This window comes from Vombatus ursinus, unplaced genomic scaffold (genome assembly GCF_900497805.2).
Source record: "Vombatus ursinus unplaced genomic scaffold, bare-nosed wombat genome assembly UNPS02014773.1, whole genome shotgun sequence".
NCBI lineage: Eukaryota > Metazoa > Chordata > Mammalia > Diprotodontia > Vombatidae > Vombatus > Vombatus ursinus.
This window is the reverse complement of record NW_020954551.1, coordinates 9,871,403-9,888,396: the sequence shown is the minus strand read 5'-3', so window position 1 is coordinate 9,888,396 and position 16,994 is coordinate 9,871,403. Positions and strand designations below refer to the sequence as shown.

General features: G+C 44.0%; 1 protein-coding gene across 3 annotated transcripts in view; it reads right to left on the bottom strand.

The window, feature by feature from the left end:
• Positions 1-16,994, bottom strand: part of ATXN7 (ataxin 7) — a 107,150-nt gene that overhangs the window by 58,861 nt on the left and 31,295 nt on the right. For all 3 annotated transcript variants that reach the window (XM_027863795.1, XM_027863796.1, XM_027863797.1), the window contains exon 3: positions 10,681-10,785. In XM_027863795.1, the coding sequence (XP_027719596.1) occupies positions 10,681-10,785 (105 nt within the window). The remainder of the gene's footprint in view (positions 1-10,680; positions 10,786-16,994) is intronic.

Genomic DNA, 16,994 nt, shown 5'->3' with positions numbered 1-16,994 from the left:
AGCAGAGCCAAGAAAATAACAGACCCAGTGATTACAATATAAATGGAAAGAACAATCACACACCAAAAAGTAACAGTAAATGTAACAAAATTATAAGATCAAGCAGGACTCAGATGAATAGATGTGAGAAGACACTCCCAACCTACTCCTTTGTGGAGGGGGGAGAACCACAGGTGCTACACAATGCACACGTTAGGACTTTTTCTATTTATTAATCATTTTTGCTGATTTTCTTCCTCTCTAAAAATACTATTTGTCAGATGGGATGGCTTTCTGGGAGGGAGGAGAAGGAAGGATGCTTGGGTTAATTATATTAATGTAAGAAACAGAAATATCAATAAAAACTTAATTTAAAATAAAAAAAAATGCATTAACAACAATAACAAAAGAATGGAGTGGGACCCAAATGCTCTTCATTTTGTGAGGGTGAGAAGATCTAGGAGCACAGAAAGCTCTAAATTCCAGCCAGTATTTTTGTTATAGACGTGACTACTGTCACAAAAAAAAGCATCACAGGTCGAAGGCATCTGGATCTGTAGGTGAGACAGCCGTCAGATTCACAAGAGCCCCTGCGCCGGCCTGATGCTAAAATGCCACTGGCCCTGGAGCAGTGGTGGACGCACCATAGCTACCTAGATACTTGCTGACTAATGAGCCGAGGTGGAGGTGCGAAGGGCCTGTAAGCCTTCTTGCGGCAAGCCTCACGTTTCAACGTTTTGGCACTGTGATAATGGTATTTCCCAGGGAGTTCTGCTTCCCTGTGCTACTCCAAAGGATGACAGTGGCTGCTGGCTTAGACTAAAAACCATACCAGGGCCACGAATGTGAAGGAGTCAAAATGACAACTCTGAGTCCTCCAGTTGAAGTTGGGGACAGACTCAAGAGCCCTGAACTTAAGAGATGGAGATGTGGGTTTGAATCCTCTCTCCTCTCTGCCACCACCTCCTTAGGTGTAGGAGAAATCCCTATGCTCCAGAAGGAGGGCTGCTAGCTCAGTCCCATTCGCTCCCCATTAAGATTTCCCTGACCGCCATCTCTCAATCACGTGCTAGCTCCTACAGCACAGTCCCTAAGAATGGACATTCAGAATCTCAGAGTCAAAAGGGACCTCAATGGCCATTGGATTTAGCCCCAGTAGAGAAAACTTCAATGACTGACCCCATAGAAGGGGTCATCCAGTCACTGCATAAAGATGTCTAGTAACAGGAAACCCACGCTCCATCCCAAAGAAGTCCACAGTCAATTTGAGGCTAACGAGAGCATTCTGCATTGTTGACTAAAGGGGAGCTTCCAGGTCCAGGGACCGTGTCTCCTGTTTCTTCTTCATCCCCCCCAAACACTCAGGCCTAGCACTAAGCACACAGAGAGAGCTCAAGAGACACCTCATTGACAGAGTGACTGACATGCTTCTGCCAGAAAAAATGACATTGCTAAGGAAAAATAAAAAATGAAGGAGGGATTAAAATTATGGAATGACAGCACCAGAACAATGCATCCCACAGACTCAGATTTACCACCTTGGTCCCTAAACTTCCAATGATAATTCATCAACCTTCTTTTTCCTCATAGAACACTCCCATGCCTTTAAAGCAGAAATCTGTGGGAAAAAGGGAGTCTGTGGATCAAATTCGGGTTTCTACTCCACTTGGGTATCTGCATCCTCCATCAGAAATTAGCGAGAACACCTACCTCTCCCTCCGGATTTTCTTTGGGTATGCTCTATATCTACATGGATGTTTTGCTCCCAAAAGAACACAAGCTCCTTGAGGTCAGTGACTTTCATTTTTCTCTGTCTCCCTGTGGCCAAGCACAGAAGCTGCCACACAGTAGGCTCTTCATAAATGGCTGATGACCGATCTCTTTTCATGATGCCTCTTAAAAATCTAACAGAACTTGGCGAGGAAAAACTGAGGAAAGACAGACAAATTTCAAAGCTTACAAAGGCTTGCTGGATGACTGATTATATGGGTGAACCATAAACTGCTCAGAGCCTGAATAGACAGTGCAGTAAGGATATGACCTGCCACTTCTGTGCGTTAGAAACTGGGAAATATTTCAAAACAATCATTACACTTGACTTTTGAGGTATCATTCTCTTCTTCAATAGACAATTATTTTGGAAGGAATTGCATGTTGGATATTATAACGATTTTTCATTCACAATGCCAGAAACATACAGCTGAAAGGAACCTCCCTTGTCCACATTAACAAGAAAATAAACATTAACAGGTCCCGATATAACATTTTAAAAACAAGGACAAATTTTCATTGAAAGGTTAAGAAAATACATTTTCCCTCTAAGCAACATAAATACTTCTCAAGAACAAGCAGTAAAAGTGCCTATAGTGACAACAATTTTGAAAGTTCTGTGCTTTGTTTTTTGCAAATAAATAAAACCCTTGGTAAGAACCAGTGTCCTGAGTGTGAAATACATTGAGAAGTGCTTCACTCCCTCCTTAGTGCAGGGTAAGCCCCAACAAATATGAAGTCACTGACTCACCCAACCATTCCAACCCCTTCCAAAGCACTTGAGATGCAAAGATGAAATCCTCCACCCTGTGCCCTCTAACACGTCCAAGAGGTGAGGAGTTCCAGAGTGCACCTGAGGCATGCTGAGATGACATTCAGCTGGGGCCAGTGGAGTTCTAGGAAATATTCCTTGGAGATGTTGTCAGCTCCTGAGTTGGGCTCTGAAGAGGCATTTAAAAGGGGATGGAGGGAGTCTGTAGAAGGCATTAAGGATAGTGACCAAAGGCATGAAAACAGGAAGGCAGCAGGATGAAAAGGGGATGCTGGGGATGGAAGCTGGAATCTGGTGGGGAAGGCCTCCTACAATAAGATAAGGAGTCTATGCTTTGGTGTAGAGACTGCTGGAAGGAGTGACCTGATCAGAGTGGTCCGTGACAAACTGGACAAGGCACAGTGAGGTGAAAGGATGGTCAGGGGAGAACACCAAAGGAGTGTTACTGGAGAGGTGAGGGCAGCAGGCACCAGCTCAAAAGCTCAGGAGAGGGCAGGGGCAAGGGGTGCTAGGGTCTGACAGAGTGAGAACGCAGGGAGATGAGAGCCAAATCTGATTCTGAGGGGCATGGATCACTGGTAGGGAAGTAGCATCTCAATAAGCGGAGAAGATGGGGGAAAACAGGCCGTGTGAGGGGAAGCAGTGAACTTCCAGACACACGTCAGCAGGGATCCAAGGCAGAGACACCAACAGGCAGCCAAAGGTTGCAGGGAAGAGCAGGATAGGGACAGAGAGGTTGGCAAATCATCGGGGCCATGGGGGTAGGTTAGATCGTCCAGCAGGAGTTCTTAACCTGGGGCCTAGAGAGAGCTCCAGAAGTCCATGAACTTGCACAGGGGGGAAAAAAAGTACATCTTTATTGTCATGAACCTCTCTCTGAAATTTAGTGTTTCCTTCAATTATGAATGTATGCCACAAAAATTCTGAGAAGGGGATCATGGGCTTCATCAGACTGCCCAAAGGATCCAGGGCACTAAAAAGGTTAAGCACCCCTGGTCTAGGGAAAGGAGAGAGAGACAGAAAGAGGGAGGGATAAAGTGAGGAGATGGGGGAGGGGGTTTGAAGGGAAGGAGGGAGGAGGGAGGGAAAGTGTGAGGGGAGAGGGGTGGAAGAGAGGGAGGGAGGAGGGAGAAGAGTAGGGGGGAAGGGAAGGAGGGAGAAGAAGAGTGAGGGGAAGGGGGAGGTTGGGGCATGGGGAGGAAGAGGGGGAATCCCTACAATGGAGTCGTGAGGACAACTGAGGACATCTGCTCTTAAGGGACAAGAGTACAGCCTGGACCTGGGATTTCATGGGCATGGGGAATTTCCCCAGTGAGGAAGCCCCCTCTCAAGGCAAATCAGCACCTTCTTTGGAATCTAGTCATAGAACTGCCTGGAGCACGAAGGAGTTAAGTGACTTGTCCAGGGTCACATAGCCAGTCTACGTCAGATTTAGGCCCAGACACTAGGCTTGAACCCAAGCTCCCTGATGCTGAGGCCAGCTCTCTACCAAAATGCTTTTCAGGCATTGGAGGCAAATGAAATACTTATGGGGGTTGGCAGGGAAGGAACCATGGAAGGTCAAAGGTCAAGGGGGTTGGCTGGGAAGGAAGATCACATTGAGACTGACTTGAGTCAATACTGAGAAGGTGGGGAAGGGACAAAAGGTCCGGATGAGGGTGAACAGCAGGTGTCAGGGAAAGGCAGCTTTGAGAGCGTGTGTGATCAGAGGGTGTCACGGCCCAAGATGGGAGAGGGTCAGCAGCTCCTAGTGATGCAGCCAGCCTGAGGCGTGAGGGGCCGAGCCCAAGGGGATGTGGGTCACAGGAGGGAGAAGGTCCAAGAACTATGAGGACAGAAAGTCAATCAAGATGGCGGGTGACAGCAGAACAAGGGTCTGGATGTGACGCAGAAAGGAAGGCATATGCCAACTTGTGCACTCTGTTCTCTTGTCTAAGGAAGCCTGGGAAAAAGCACTGCATGCCCACTGTGCACCAGGCCCTGCGCTAATGAAGGAAGAGGATGAAGGTGGTTTGGTTTGGTTTGATTTGGAAAGGAGAGGAGGAGTTCCAAGGGCCCACAGGAAGGGGTCAGCACAAAAACAAGTCTAGGATGAAGGAAGAGATCATCCCACTGCACTCAGACCACATCTAGAACAGTTTGTTAGTGCCCTGCGTTCACCCGGACATGCTCGCAAGGGTCTAGAGGACAAACGGAATGGTGAATGGGCCGGAGTTCAAGCCACTTGTGGATGAGAGGAAGGAAATGGGCCTGGAAAAAGGAATGGGGGGGAGTAGAGGGAGAGACAAGAACACATGAGAGATCAGGTATCAGTGGGACAGTCCCACAGGGACTGGGTGCCACAGGACCAGAGCAGGAGGGAGAAGCAGAAGGTGCACAGAGGCTTCATACAGCTTCCCAACAATGAGAGCCATCAAAGGTAGAACCGAAGAGCGAGCTCACCTTCATCGGAGGTCTTTAGGCCACGTCTGGAGGACCACAGAACAGCTTCGTCACAGAGGACTTCTGTTCAAACATGGACAGGAAGAGGCAGCCTCTGGCTGAACGAGGATGGGGTGGTGGCAGTGGGGAGGAGCAGGAAGGAATGTGCTTAGGGTACCAGACAGGAACAGCAGATGCAGGGGAGCAGGGAACGAGGAAACACAAGGGCATGTTAGCCACTGGAGAAGGCAGTTAGGTTAAGGAAGAGGTCTATGGGCTCAAGCAACCCCAAGATCTCATGTAGGATGTTGGCACATGCTTTCACAATCTAGGTGACCGTCTAGCTTGGTTTCCCAAGGGGTCTGTCTGCAGCTTTATAATGATTACACACTTCATTGTCACCATTTGTTACCCAATGTGCAAAGATTAAGGAAATGATTTACCGTCTCATCACATTCTGGAGGAATGCTTCCTCTGTTCTGGGACAGCCTTCCTGACTGGCAACACCAAAGCCTGGACAGCCATCTCTTTGGCCCATGTGGGTAGCGTCAAATTCAAAAAGAAATGGATCCCTGTGGTCTGCACAACGGCTTACAAAGCCACAAATTAACATTATCTGTGATGCACCGTACTGGCATTTATTTTGTTGAAGACTTCCCAATTCTATTTTAATCTAGCTTGGGCTGCACCCCATGTTGCCAGCAGGCACCACCAGTGTGACTTCTCTGGTCTGCACTCACTATTCCCTATTGCTCATGCCTTAACTACCCACGAGCAGCTCTGACCTTTTCTGTCTCCTTGACAGGCTCCCCTTCCTGCTCCAGTCACCTCCATGTGTGGGTATGCTCCCCAGGGCTCTGACCTCACCTTTCTTTGCTTTCTCTGCATGCTCTTTCTCTCTGGGGAAGCCCTCCCTGGAGAAATGTCTGCAGTCACAGAAACCCCCACAGTGGCTCTTGTTTGGCCATCCACTCCACAATACATTCAACAGATGGAAAACCAGACTCATCTGCCCCACAACTAGATCCCACCAGTCTTTACTATTCTGAACATCGTAAACTGCACCGCTGTCAGAATAAACTTCCTCTGCCATTGCTTGGATCAGAAAAATAATTCAGGGGCAGCTAGGTGGTGCAATGGATAGAGCACCTGAAGTCAGGAGGACCTGAGTTCAAATCCAGCCTCAGACCAACACTTGACACTTACTATTGTGTGACCCTGGGCAAGTCACTTAACCCCAATTGCCTTAAAACAAAAACAAACAAAAACAAATAAAAAAAAAAAGACTTTCCTCCTAATACTCCAGTGAGACAGCTGATAAAAGCACAACTGTTTCCATTTTATAGGTCAGCAAACTAAGGCCCAGAACAATTCAAATGATTCGGCCACATCCATATGAAGAGTTTAGGTCAGAGGCAAGGTTCTGGACTCTGAATTGAAAGCTCTTTTCACCATCAAGTTCAGTTAGTACAGTTAGGACGGTTTGGAAGAAAAGATATTTAGAACTGCAAATTATAAACTGCCACATAAAAGACTAATCCAATTCATCAATAATTGGAGAAATGCAAATGAAAACAACTGTGAGGTCTCACCACTCACTGAGAAAACTGGCAACAAGGGCAAAAGATGGAAATAGTCAACACTGGAAAGGCTGTGCAAAGATAGGCATGCCGTCATAGTTGGTGAACTGTGAACTGGTCCAACCACTCCAGAAAGCAATTTGAAATTAAGCTAAAAAAAAATGACTAAAGCATCCATACTCTGCCCCAGAGATTTCATGGCCAGTAAGACACTTCAGAGAGGTCAAACACAGAAGAAAAATTAAAGTGGTGTGTGTGTGTGTGTGTGTGTGTGTGTGTGTGTGTGTGTGTGTGATCCTTTAGGAACCTGTGGTAGCTGAATGGAGCACTAAAGAGAGGCAAGACTTGAGGCAGGGAGACCAACTGGCATTCTAACCTGGTAGATGAGGTGAAAGGTGACAAAGGCCAGAATTAGGGTGGTAGCCCCATGCGGAGAGAAAGAGGGTATGGAGGTAGAATTGACTGGGCATGGTAAGTGAGGGAGAGATCCCTCATAAGGATGATTCCCAGGCTGTGAGGGCAGCTAGGTGGCACCATAGTGCCCAGAGTGCCAGGCCTGGAGTCCACAAGACTCATCTCCCTGAGTTCAAATCTGGCCTCAGACACTTAACTAGCTGTGTGACCCTAAGCAAGTCACTTAACCATGTTTGCCTCGGTTTCCTCAACTGTAAAATGAGCTGGAGAAGGAAATGGCAGACCACTCCAGGATCTTTGCCAAGAAAACCCCAAAGGGGGTCACGAAGAGTTGGACACAACTGAACAACAACCAGGTTGTGAGCCTGGAAGACAGGAATAGGGAAGCCAGGAAAAGGGGTGGGATTGGAAGAAAGGTGAACAAGCTTTGCTTTGGACATGTTGAGCCTCTCCTGGCTTCCCTCGTTAGAAGGGATTGATCACTTTCCCTTTTGAATCCTTAAGGTTCTGGGTTTGTGTCCCTCTTAGGATACTTATCAAGGATGTTCTAGATTATACCATTCTGCATATATCTTCTCTTCTAACTTGACCTTTCAATAATGTGGAGATCAAGGAATTTGCTAGGTGAGCATCAGATGGGTTTCCCAAAGAAAGTGTTCAGTAGGGACTATTATATAAATGTAATTCATCTTAAAGAACAGAAATATGTTCCTAAAAAAATCCAAAAACCTATAAATATTTTTTAAAATAAACTAAATCCTATTTAGAAAAATCTAGGCCTTCCAGGTGAATGTCTAGTTTGATTTCCTGGGCGGTCCATCTGCAACTTTATATCTGTCACTCAGTGTGCGAAAGGGATACGCTTCCAGAAACGGATCACCATCTCATCACGCCCTGGAGGAATGCTTCCTCTGTTCTGGAACCATCTCTTGACCAAGTCCTGAGCAGTAGTCTCTCTGGTCTACATCAGTGATGGTAAGGTCAAATAGAAATGGATCGCTGCAGGCCACCAATCCATTAGCCTTCATAATAGTCCCAAGGGGGAAGAAAAAAAAAACAAAACAACAACACACTTCTTTTTGTCTCTAGTTAGCCTCACAAATGGAACAAGTCAAACCGTTTTTCTTGAGTGTGGGGAAGGGATCAACTCAAATTTTGAGAAGTGGATGTGACATTTTGTATGAAATTGGAAGTTGATTCTAAGATGGAGTCACTCACGTCAAGAAAGGGCGATCTTCTCAATGGGCTCCTCTAGTTTTTGATATATTGCAGCCTGCTCACTCATGCCACCACCTCCAACCTCTCTACTGCCCTGATCAGCCTCTCCAATTCTCTGAGGGCTAGGCCTCGTGACTCACTGCCATGCATCATCACCCAAAGACTAGAGGTATTAAAATAAGTCCTGGACTTCTGAATCACAGTGAAACTCCTGGGTCATTCAAAGGTGAGCCGACCTGCTTGTCTGCCTCTGAATCTTTCTCATGTTTTCACAGTCTTCCCCTGAGCCAGGTATCTTGAGAGTTAATCCCTTAAAGCCCTCACAACTCGGCTGCCTCCAACAAAGGATGGCCCCCACCCCAACCCCGTGTCTCTGGATGGGTCCAGCTGTTTTGCTTTTCCCATCTTCATTTTCTTCAGTGCAATTTCCATTTCTTTTCTAAGCACATCTGGGTCTGTGAAGTTCAGCTTCCAACACGGTGATGTCACTCTCCTTGACAGAACAATGGGCTTGCTGACTAAAACCCTTACAAGTTTTTCTCACCTTCGCTGCTTCTTGTCCACCTTCCAGCTTCGACCTTAAGGTCCCTCAGGACAACTGTGTTTAGTGGTGACACTCACAGAGTTTTCTTTGGTTCTTCCCTCCTCGTCATTTTATAAGGTGATGCTGCTCTCTCTCTGCCCCAAGAGTTACAACCAAGTTTACATTCTGAACTGGCACTGATGTTGGCCACCATCTTTCTCCACATGGCAAGTCAGTCAAGCATTTCCTAAGGCACTTTTCAGGTTATTCTAGTCTCCTCAACATAGAATTTACCCGTGTCATTTAACCTTCCAAAGTGATATGATCTGTGTCAGTATCCTGTCCTTCACCCATTGGTCTTTTTTGGCACTAATATCTTTTCAGGATGGAACTGTTTTGACCTAGAGGCACCACAGCTTCATTTTATTATTCTGCCAACTTTGATCTTTGTTCTGACACACTGGGGGACTGGCCACAGGCAGGCAGCCGACTGAGGGACAGCTGACTTTCCAATCGGTGAGGAGCCCTCTCCTTTCATTTAAAATACAACCAGCTTCACTTTTTGTGATATTAAGCTCATGGGATCACAGATCTCCAGATGAAAGGGACCTCAGAGGACATCCACCCAATCCCTTCTCTGTTACAGCCGAGGAAACTGAGGCCCAGGGAGGTGAAGAGACTTATTCAAATTCACACAGGCAGTAAACACCAAAGGAAGGATTTGAATTTGGGCCTTCTGACATTTGTGCCAGTGGACACTGGACCACACTGAACTCCATGTCAAGAACCTTCTGATTCTTTTCTCGGAGAAATTATTTATAATGAATAGACTTGTAGAAGACATAGCAGGCTCACATCTTTGACCTTTCTCATTCATGCCTCCTGGAACCGTGTCTCCCAGTATGCGTGTATGTACGTATGTGTGTATGCATATTATCAGGGTCTATATGTGTATATGCATGTGCAAGCCTTTCCTGGGCCCTTTGATACATCATCACATATCGAAGCATGGGCTGATTTCACATGGAGGGTCTGAATAATTTTTTCGGTAGAATTTCTCTACCTCTTCACACTTTGCAACAGACCTAGGTGCCAAAGCTACATTTATGATTTTTTTCAGTGTTCTTTTTGCAAATATTCACCAGAAGCACTGCAATCCAAGGTGGTTAAATGTCCCAGGCAAGAGCATCCCGTTTTGCCTTTGGATGCACATGAAAACAACTCTGCCAGTTCATTTATTTGCCTTGCCTGTAAACCATCATTCAATTTATCAACAACGTTCTTTTGTCTTCTGGTTTCAATCATAATGAGTGTCAAGACTGATATGATCCACTTCCCCAGGCAACGTGTCCACTTGTGGGTCGCTGAATGAACGATCCCTCATTGAGAGGGCATAAAGGCAGGCAAAGGACTACGTAAAGACAGTCTAGAAACTGATTCGCAGTCCCCTCCAAACCCCTTTTTGCCACTCAAGACCCCGACCCCACAGAAATGAAAAGGGAACATGCAGGGCTGAAGGTCATTTTGCACTTTGCTTTGTTTCGTGGGTTGCCACGGCCAAAGAATTCATCACCACGTGGCCAGTCTGCTGGGGATGAGCCACTCTGGACTCAGCCAGACTGGTCATCAAAAAGTAGACACAGTCTGGCCTAGGCCTGGCCCTGAAGCCCTTCCAGCAGGATGATGGTGGGGGCTCCACTGGCCTAGTCTTCAAGAACCCCAGCATTCCTCTACTCCACAGGTATAAGAGCCAGACTGTGCAGAAAAGATCCCCAAATAACCAAAATCCAAACCTCATCAAAGTGTTTTTTTAAAAATTAAATAACTGTTTGGCTATGTCTATCAAAGCACCTACAATACAATGAGCATTGACCAATACTTATGAATTATAAACATAACCTACTTTGTGAAAATAAAATGCATTATGATGTGCCACGTTGCTGTCATCTTTAGGCTTAATCCTGCTTTACCTTAAGGATGATTTTAAATGGTTGAGCACTTACCATAATGTGATTGAAATGCCTGTGGTTTAACGACCTGATTACAGTGGTTACATATCACCAAATAGAAATCATCATGGGCTGGACAGAGACCAAATATTGGCATATCTGCAACAAAGAAACAAAGCACAACTCACTCTCTGGGTTACAATTACAACGGAATGAATTATTCCTGGAGGGCAGGATTTGTGATAGGGTTGCCTTACTGCAAGGTACAGGAGAATAAAGGTTATTTCCCAGTTTAAAAGTCGATTCTGTGGAAAAGCACAGTGATGAAGAATAAAACAAAACACCCCAACAGCCAGTCTTAAATCCATGTATTTGTAAATTAAAACGAATTAAAAGGTAACAAAAAACACTAACATCTAGTAATGCAAATGACACCCAGTACCAAGGAAGTCTTTGTAGCTCCTGAGATTCTCAGTCTTCAAGAAGTGTTTTAGTTTAAAATAGTGCGACCACATTAAATGCATCATAACTTAGAGAGACGCCATCATGGAAAGGTTTTATTTGTTTAACTGAGCATTACATGCCTGCCATCTGCTACCTGAGCTCTTCCTAAAGGAATCCTCATTAAAGAGCCAGAGCTCATGCAAATTTTATGAATAAATCCGCAGGCTTTCCAGAAGTGTTTACATACACAATTGTCTTTGATACACTTTTTTGGGGCAATTTTAGTCCTGTAATTAAAAAAACAAAAACAAAAACAAAATCCGTATCAAGTCATTAGTGAATAGACTCCTGCATTAAAAGACAAGTATTATTATATATATAAAATATATACACATATATCACAGATTATTTAACAAAATAAAGTCTCACAATTTGCTTTTATTAATAGTAATTGAACTTATTTAAATATAACCCTAAACTACAAGAATATACTTGTAAGTAAAATTAACATTACACTTGGTTTAAATGTCGAGTTCACAATCTTACCATGAAAATGTTATTAACCACAACAGAATAATCCTCAAACTCTCCAAACTAACATTTCCACAAATTTTAAGTATTTTATGAGGCAATTTTACTATTTAAAACTATGACACTGTATAAGTTCTCTAATCACAACAACTGAATATTCAACATGCTTTGATGATATAAACATATTAGAAAACTAAAATTACAAATAAAAGGAAAAATGGCAAACTGGGAAATTTCAATCGAAACTTTCCCTTAATCCAGGATGCAGACAAACAGGTTTTATTTTGAGGTCAAAAGGAGTAATCATTCTCCATACTGGAATTTTCTTAAGACTAAGTCCAAACATTATCATTTAAATAGTCTTCAAACCCCAATATGCAGATAAATCAAAGTAGGATTAACTAAATCTCATGTGCTATCAGAAAATTATCCAGTCAAACACTTTATAACTTGAACAATGCCTGAATTTAGCTTTTATCCATACAAATAAGGCCATGCAATGATTTTATGCTAATTAGAGGACTATGAAACATGCAAGGTTCTTTCTAGGGGGAGACGAGGGAGGAGGGGGAGGGACCTAGATGGCTCTTTGCAATCCTGATCCCATACCATGTTAGACATGACAATGCCACTGAAACCAATTGGGGTATTGAGAGAGATGAGGGATCAGGCCACACGAGCGAAGGGAGACGGCATGAGTTAAAATCTTTGCTCTAAAACTTAACTATCTCTGACCTTGTGCAAGCCACTTAACTCAGTTTCCCCTTCTGTAAAATAAAGGTTCTGCCTAGATCCTATCTAAGATCCCTTCCAACTCTAAATTCCATAATGATCACATTTCCAGTTGATTACCAACTTCTAATTAAAAATAAAGACAAAAACAAAGCACTTAAGAAAAAAGAGTGCATGCCTTCACAACATCATGGGAGAGTTCGAAGTCTGTTAGGAACACAATGATCAACATTTAATAAATCATTTTCCCTAGGCCTACTGTCAAAACGCTAAATTTTAATTGCTAAAATAGACGATATAAAATAAAATACCAATCTGCCTCTGGCTTCAACATTTTAATAAAGCTGCATTTGCAAGCAATACACAGGAAACCCAGAAACATTATTTAAAATAATCAGCAAGACATGAGGCTTGTCCAGTTCAGTCTGAAGCATCTACGAGCATCAGAGACAAAGTTCAGGACAAATGAGTTTTATAAATAGCAATCAAAGGAGCAGCAGGTGAATGGCCTGGATTCTTTCTAGGCCATTTAGGCCTGTGTGCTACTTTTCATAGCTTTTGCGATGCTGAACTGGAATCAATACCCTTCAACACACCATGGATTTGCATACTTCTAATGTCCGAGCCACCCCGCATTTGATAAAGTTGGGTTTTTGAAGATTAAAGTGACCCTGAGGACCCAGGACTTAATCTGCCACGGAAACATTGTAGCTTGTGCCAAGGCGATCTCAGGTTCTTTTTTCCAGGGCATTTGACTTTTCTTGTGACATAAGCTAATGGCTACTGTCAAAGGAAATGATACAGAAAATAACTCCATTCAATAAGAACGAACCTAAATCTATGTGACTCTTTTTTCAGAAAGCTAAAAAAAACTATACTTTTGTAGCCTTGTTATTTCTCAGGAACAGTGTGTGTATATGTATAAATGCCTATACACACACACATACATATACACATACACACATATATATGTATATGTATATATTAGTATCTATTCAGATGTATACTTTTATGAATTTTTTTCCTATATGCACATCTTTGCTAAATGAAATCTGGTGTATGTAGAAATCTTATGTAACATCTTATGAAATTTTGTGTTATATTTATGAAAAACTAAAGTTTCTTTCATTTTCACAGCCTAGAATATACAAAATAATGTCTCTTCTTTAAGCTGGTTTAACCCATACATATATTATGTGTACATACATGCCGGCATTTTCTGTACTGTAACATTCCAAAGAGCTTAGCAACTGTCAAAGATAGTATGGAATGTTGTGGCAACAGAAAGAAACGGGATGGATCTGTGTGTGAGACCTCATGGATGTTTTTACATATTTCTTAAGGCTGACATTCTGAAACCAGTCCAGTTACAAATGAATAGTTGGGACCCACCCAAGGATAAGAAAGCCACTTGATTCTGGGCTTTTAAAAAAATCAAGCTAAGAAAAACTCAGGGAACTTTTGCTAAGTTCAAAAACAAATGAGTTTCTGCACACAAGAACTCAACGAAAATTCAAAATGAATTCTTTTTAAGGAAACTGTCTACTTCAAAAAAATTTAAAAATGAAACTGCTTTAAAATTAATCTTAAACTTCTGAAAAACAAATTTCACGGACTTGATTGTTCTTTGAGTTCTGAATTGAGCTTTTCTCCTCTGTCTTTTCTTCCAATCTGCCATGGTTCCATTTCTGCACTGATGAACTGCGTAACTCCAGGCCAAAAGATCAGCAGGGCTTAGGTTTTCTCTAACATCTCTACAATTTGAGGACAGGCTGTCTCCACTGAGGTCCTAGCCTCAGGCTTCACCGTGGGGTGGAGGTGACCCTCTCTTCTTGAAGGCTGTGCCAACAGAACACCAGCTCGCCAGCTTTGAGGGTGGGCCTGGCCACAAATTGTATGTTTGTCCTCCAAAGGCCCGCCTCTCTCGGTCTGCAGAGGCTCCCCACCAGACTGGCTGCAGGGGGGAGGAATCATCCTGCCACTACACTCTTCGATACTGTCTCCCAAGAGGAAGAGGGGTTGGAGTCAGGGGAGGGGCAGTGACTTCCCAGCCCTGGCTGAAGGCTGTGGGGAAGGATGCCGCCCAACGGCGTCTGCCTGCTCCTGGCCTCAGGGAGTCGGTAGGGGCACAGTCAGGGGACATGCACAGTGCCGAGGATCTCTTCCTGAGCCCAGACACCTAATGGCCCTTGGCCATGAGGCATCTGCCTGAGTGGCTGACATCTCTTTGGTAAGGCTCCTCACCAAAAGCAGCCCTGATCGTAGAACGTTTGAGCCAAGACTTGGACCGCCCAGCAGCTGAATGTTGAATTGTCAGGCTGGTTTCCTGTAACACTATCCCAACACAGCGAGTGCCATCATTCGGCATGCTGCACATGATCTGTCCCAGAACTAGTCTGGCCATTCAAAACCACAAAGTAGGAGTGTGAGTGGGTGCTCACCCAGTGAGTCATGGTGGTGGCAGCTTGGAAGGATGCCTCTGCCTCGGACGCTGTCAGGGAGAAGGCTCTCCTGTACTCCAAGGGAACTGTCACCCTAGGATGTTCCCTGGGACCCATTTCAGCTCTCCCAAAGAAGTCACCAAGTCCAAGTCTGAAAACAGATCCTGGTTTTTGGAAGCAACACCCGCACCCAAAAGTAAGGAGAGGCACTTAATGGATTTCCATCTAAATACTGATGCTGTGGCTTAGAGCTTTATGCTAAGTCAGGAGTGTGGTCCAGAGAGGGAAACACTGGATCAGGGGTAAAAATCCCAAGTCTCGGAATAACTGTGTGAGTCTAGGCAAGGGCCCCCCCCATCTCAGGCTCAGGTTCCTCATTTGGAGATAAAAGTTTGGGCTAGGTGGGCTCTATAAGCCCCTTTCAGCTCCACAGCTATTACTCTAGGAACTTCACACAAACCCACCAGGGAAAGGGTATTTGCCAAGGGTCAGGGTAAGGGGGCCAACGGATTATATCAAATTAAATTAATCATGTATTTAAATTTAAAAATCGTAACACTTCTATTCTGAAAGGACAATTTTCTTGACTCTCAGAGTATCATTAGCCCAAATGTAGAAATAGTCACAACATATTCAGGTGGAAAGAAATATTTTTTAAAAATTAATGTAAGATGATTGCACATGTACAGCCTGTATCAGATTGCTTGCCATCTTGAGGAGGGGGAAGGGAACAAAATTTGGAACTCAAACTCTTCTAAAAAAAAAATATTGAAAACTATTTTTACATGTAATTAGAAAAAAATAAAATACAATTTACAAAAAAATAAAGTAAATAAAAGAGGGAAAATTGATATGAGATGTATTTTGTTTCATATATAAAACGTATTTCAGACAATCTGTCTCTAAGTTAAATTTTTATATGGAATAATTTCTTAAATGGACTTAGGGGAGCCCTGACGATTAAAAAAAAAGTATGAAATCACCACCTAGTTCATTTTTTCTGTAAATTTCAGTTTTCTGATATGAGATTTGTTTAAATCTGGGTATATCTGCATACATAAAGGCATTTATAGACAGTCCTATAGCTAGAGAGTTTAAAAAAAGATTCCTTCCCAACTGTTTTACACACACACACACACACACACACACACACACACACACACAGCAAGAAGGTGTGATACACATTCCTAACTTCAACACTGCTACTTTTAACAACAGACTCAAATGCACACCTATCACTTCAAGGTTAAAATGAAGAATCTTGAGTACAAGGAGAGTTTAGAACAAGCCATGAAGCTCACACTGGCCTTCTACAAACAAAGGAACACTCTGATTTCACCCGGATTCTGTTAAAATGAAGCCACCCTGAATTCTATGACCTTGGCTCAGTAAACAGAGAGCCCCTTGAAGAACAAGGCTGTCCCCAAACCCACACGTGTATATCTGGACACTTCACAGATGTCAGACCCCTTCCTTCCCTGGTCTCCCCTCTGGCCTCGTGTGGCAAAGGGCCCTAAACAACTACAACTGATTCTGTTTCCAGCTCTGCAACTGCTCAGCTGTCTGACCCTGGCAAGTGTCTTACCCTCTCCGGGCTCCAGTCTAGATGGGTGCTAAAGCCCCATTCCCACCACATCTGTGACCCTGTGATTTGTGTGTCTTTCGGCAGTCACTCAATCCCTCTGGGCTGAGCCCGCCCCGTGTGTAAAACGAGGGTGACCGTACCTTGCATTCGGCCAGAGGCTGGACTAGATAACATCTTCATGTCCCTTCTGGTTCTAAGATCAAAGACACCATTAGGACCAAAACATGCTTTCAATATACCGACGGCATGAAAACGTAAATGATGCTGCCCACCTTCCCAAAGACAAGCTAACTTCAGGTGTGCTCCACTGGAAGACGTTTCCTGTTGACGAGCAGAATACCACAGAAGAGGCAAGGGCTGAGGGACAGCCATCATGACCTGTGACCTGACTGGACTTGGCTACCTTCCATGTCACACCCTGTTTCCTTAAGGAAAATCAAAGCACAACTAACTGCCAAATGTGCCTTCTCTCTCCCTCCCTGCCTTCTTTTCCCTTTCCTCTCTCCCTCTTCTCTCTCTCTTTATTCTTCTTTCCCTTTCTTCTTTCGCTCCCTCCCTCCCTCTCTCTCCTCTCTTCCTCTCCCTCACCCCCTTTCCTCCCTCCTCTCCCATTTCCTTTCCTCTCTCCCTCTCTT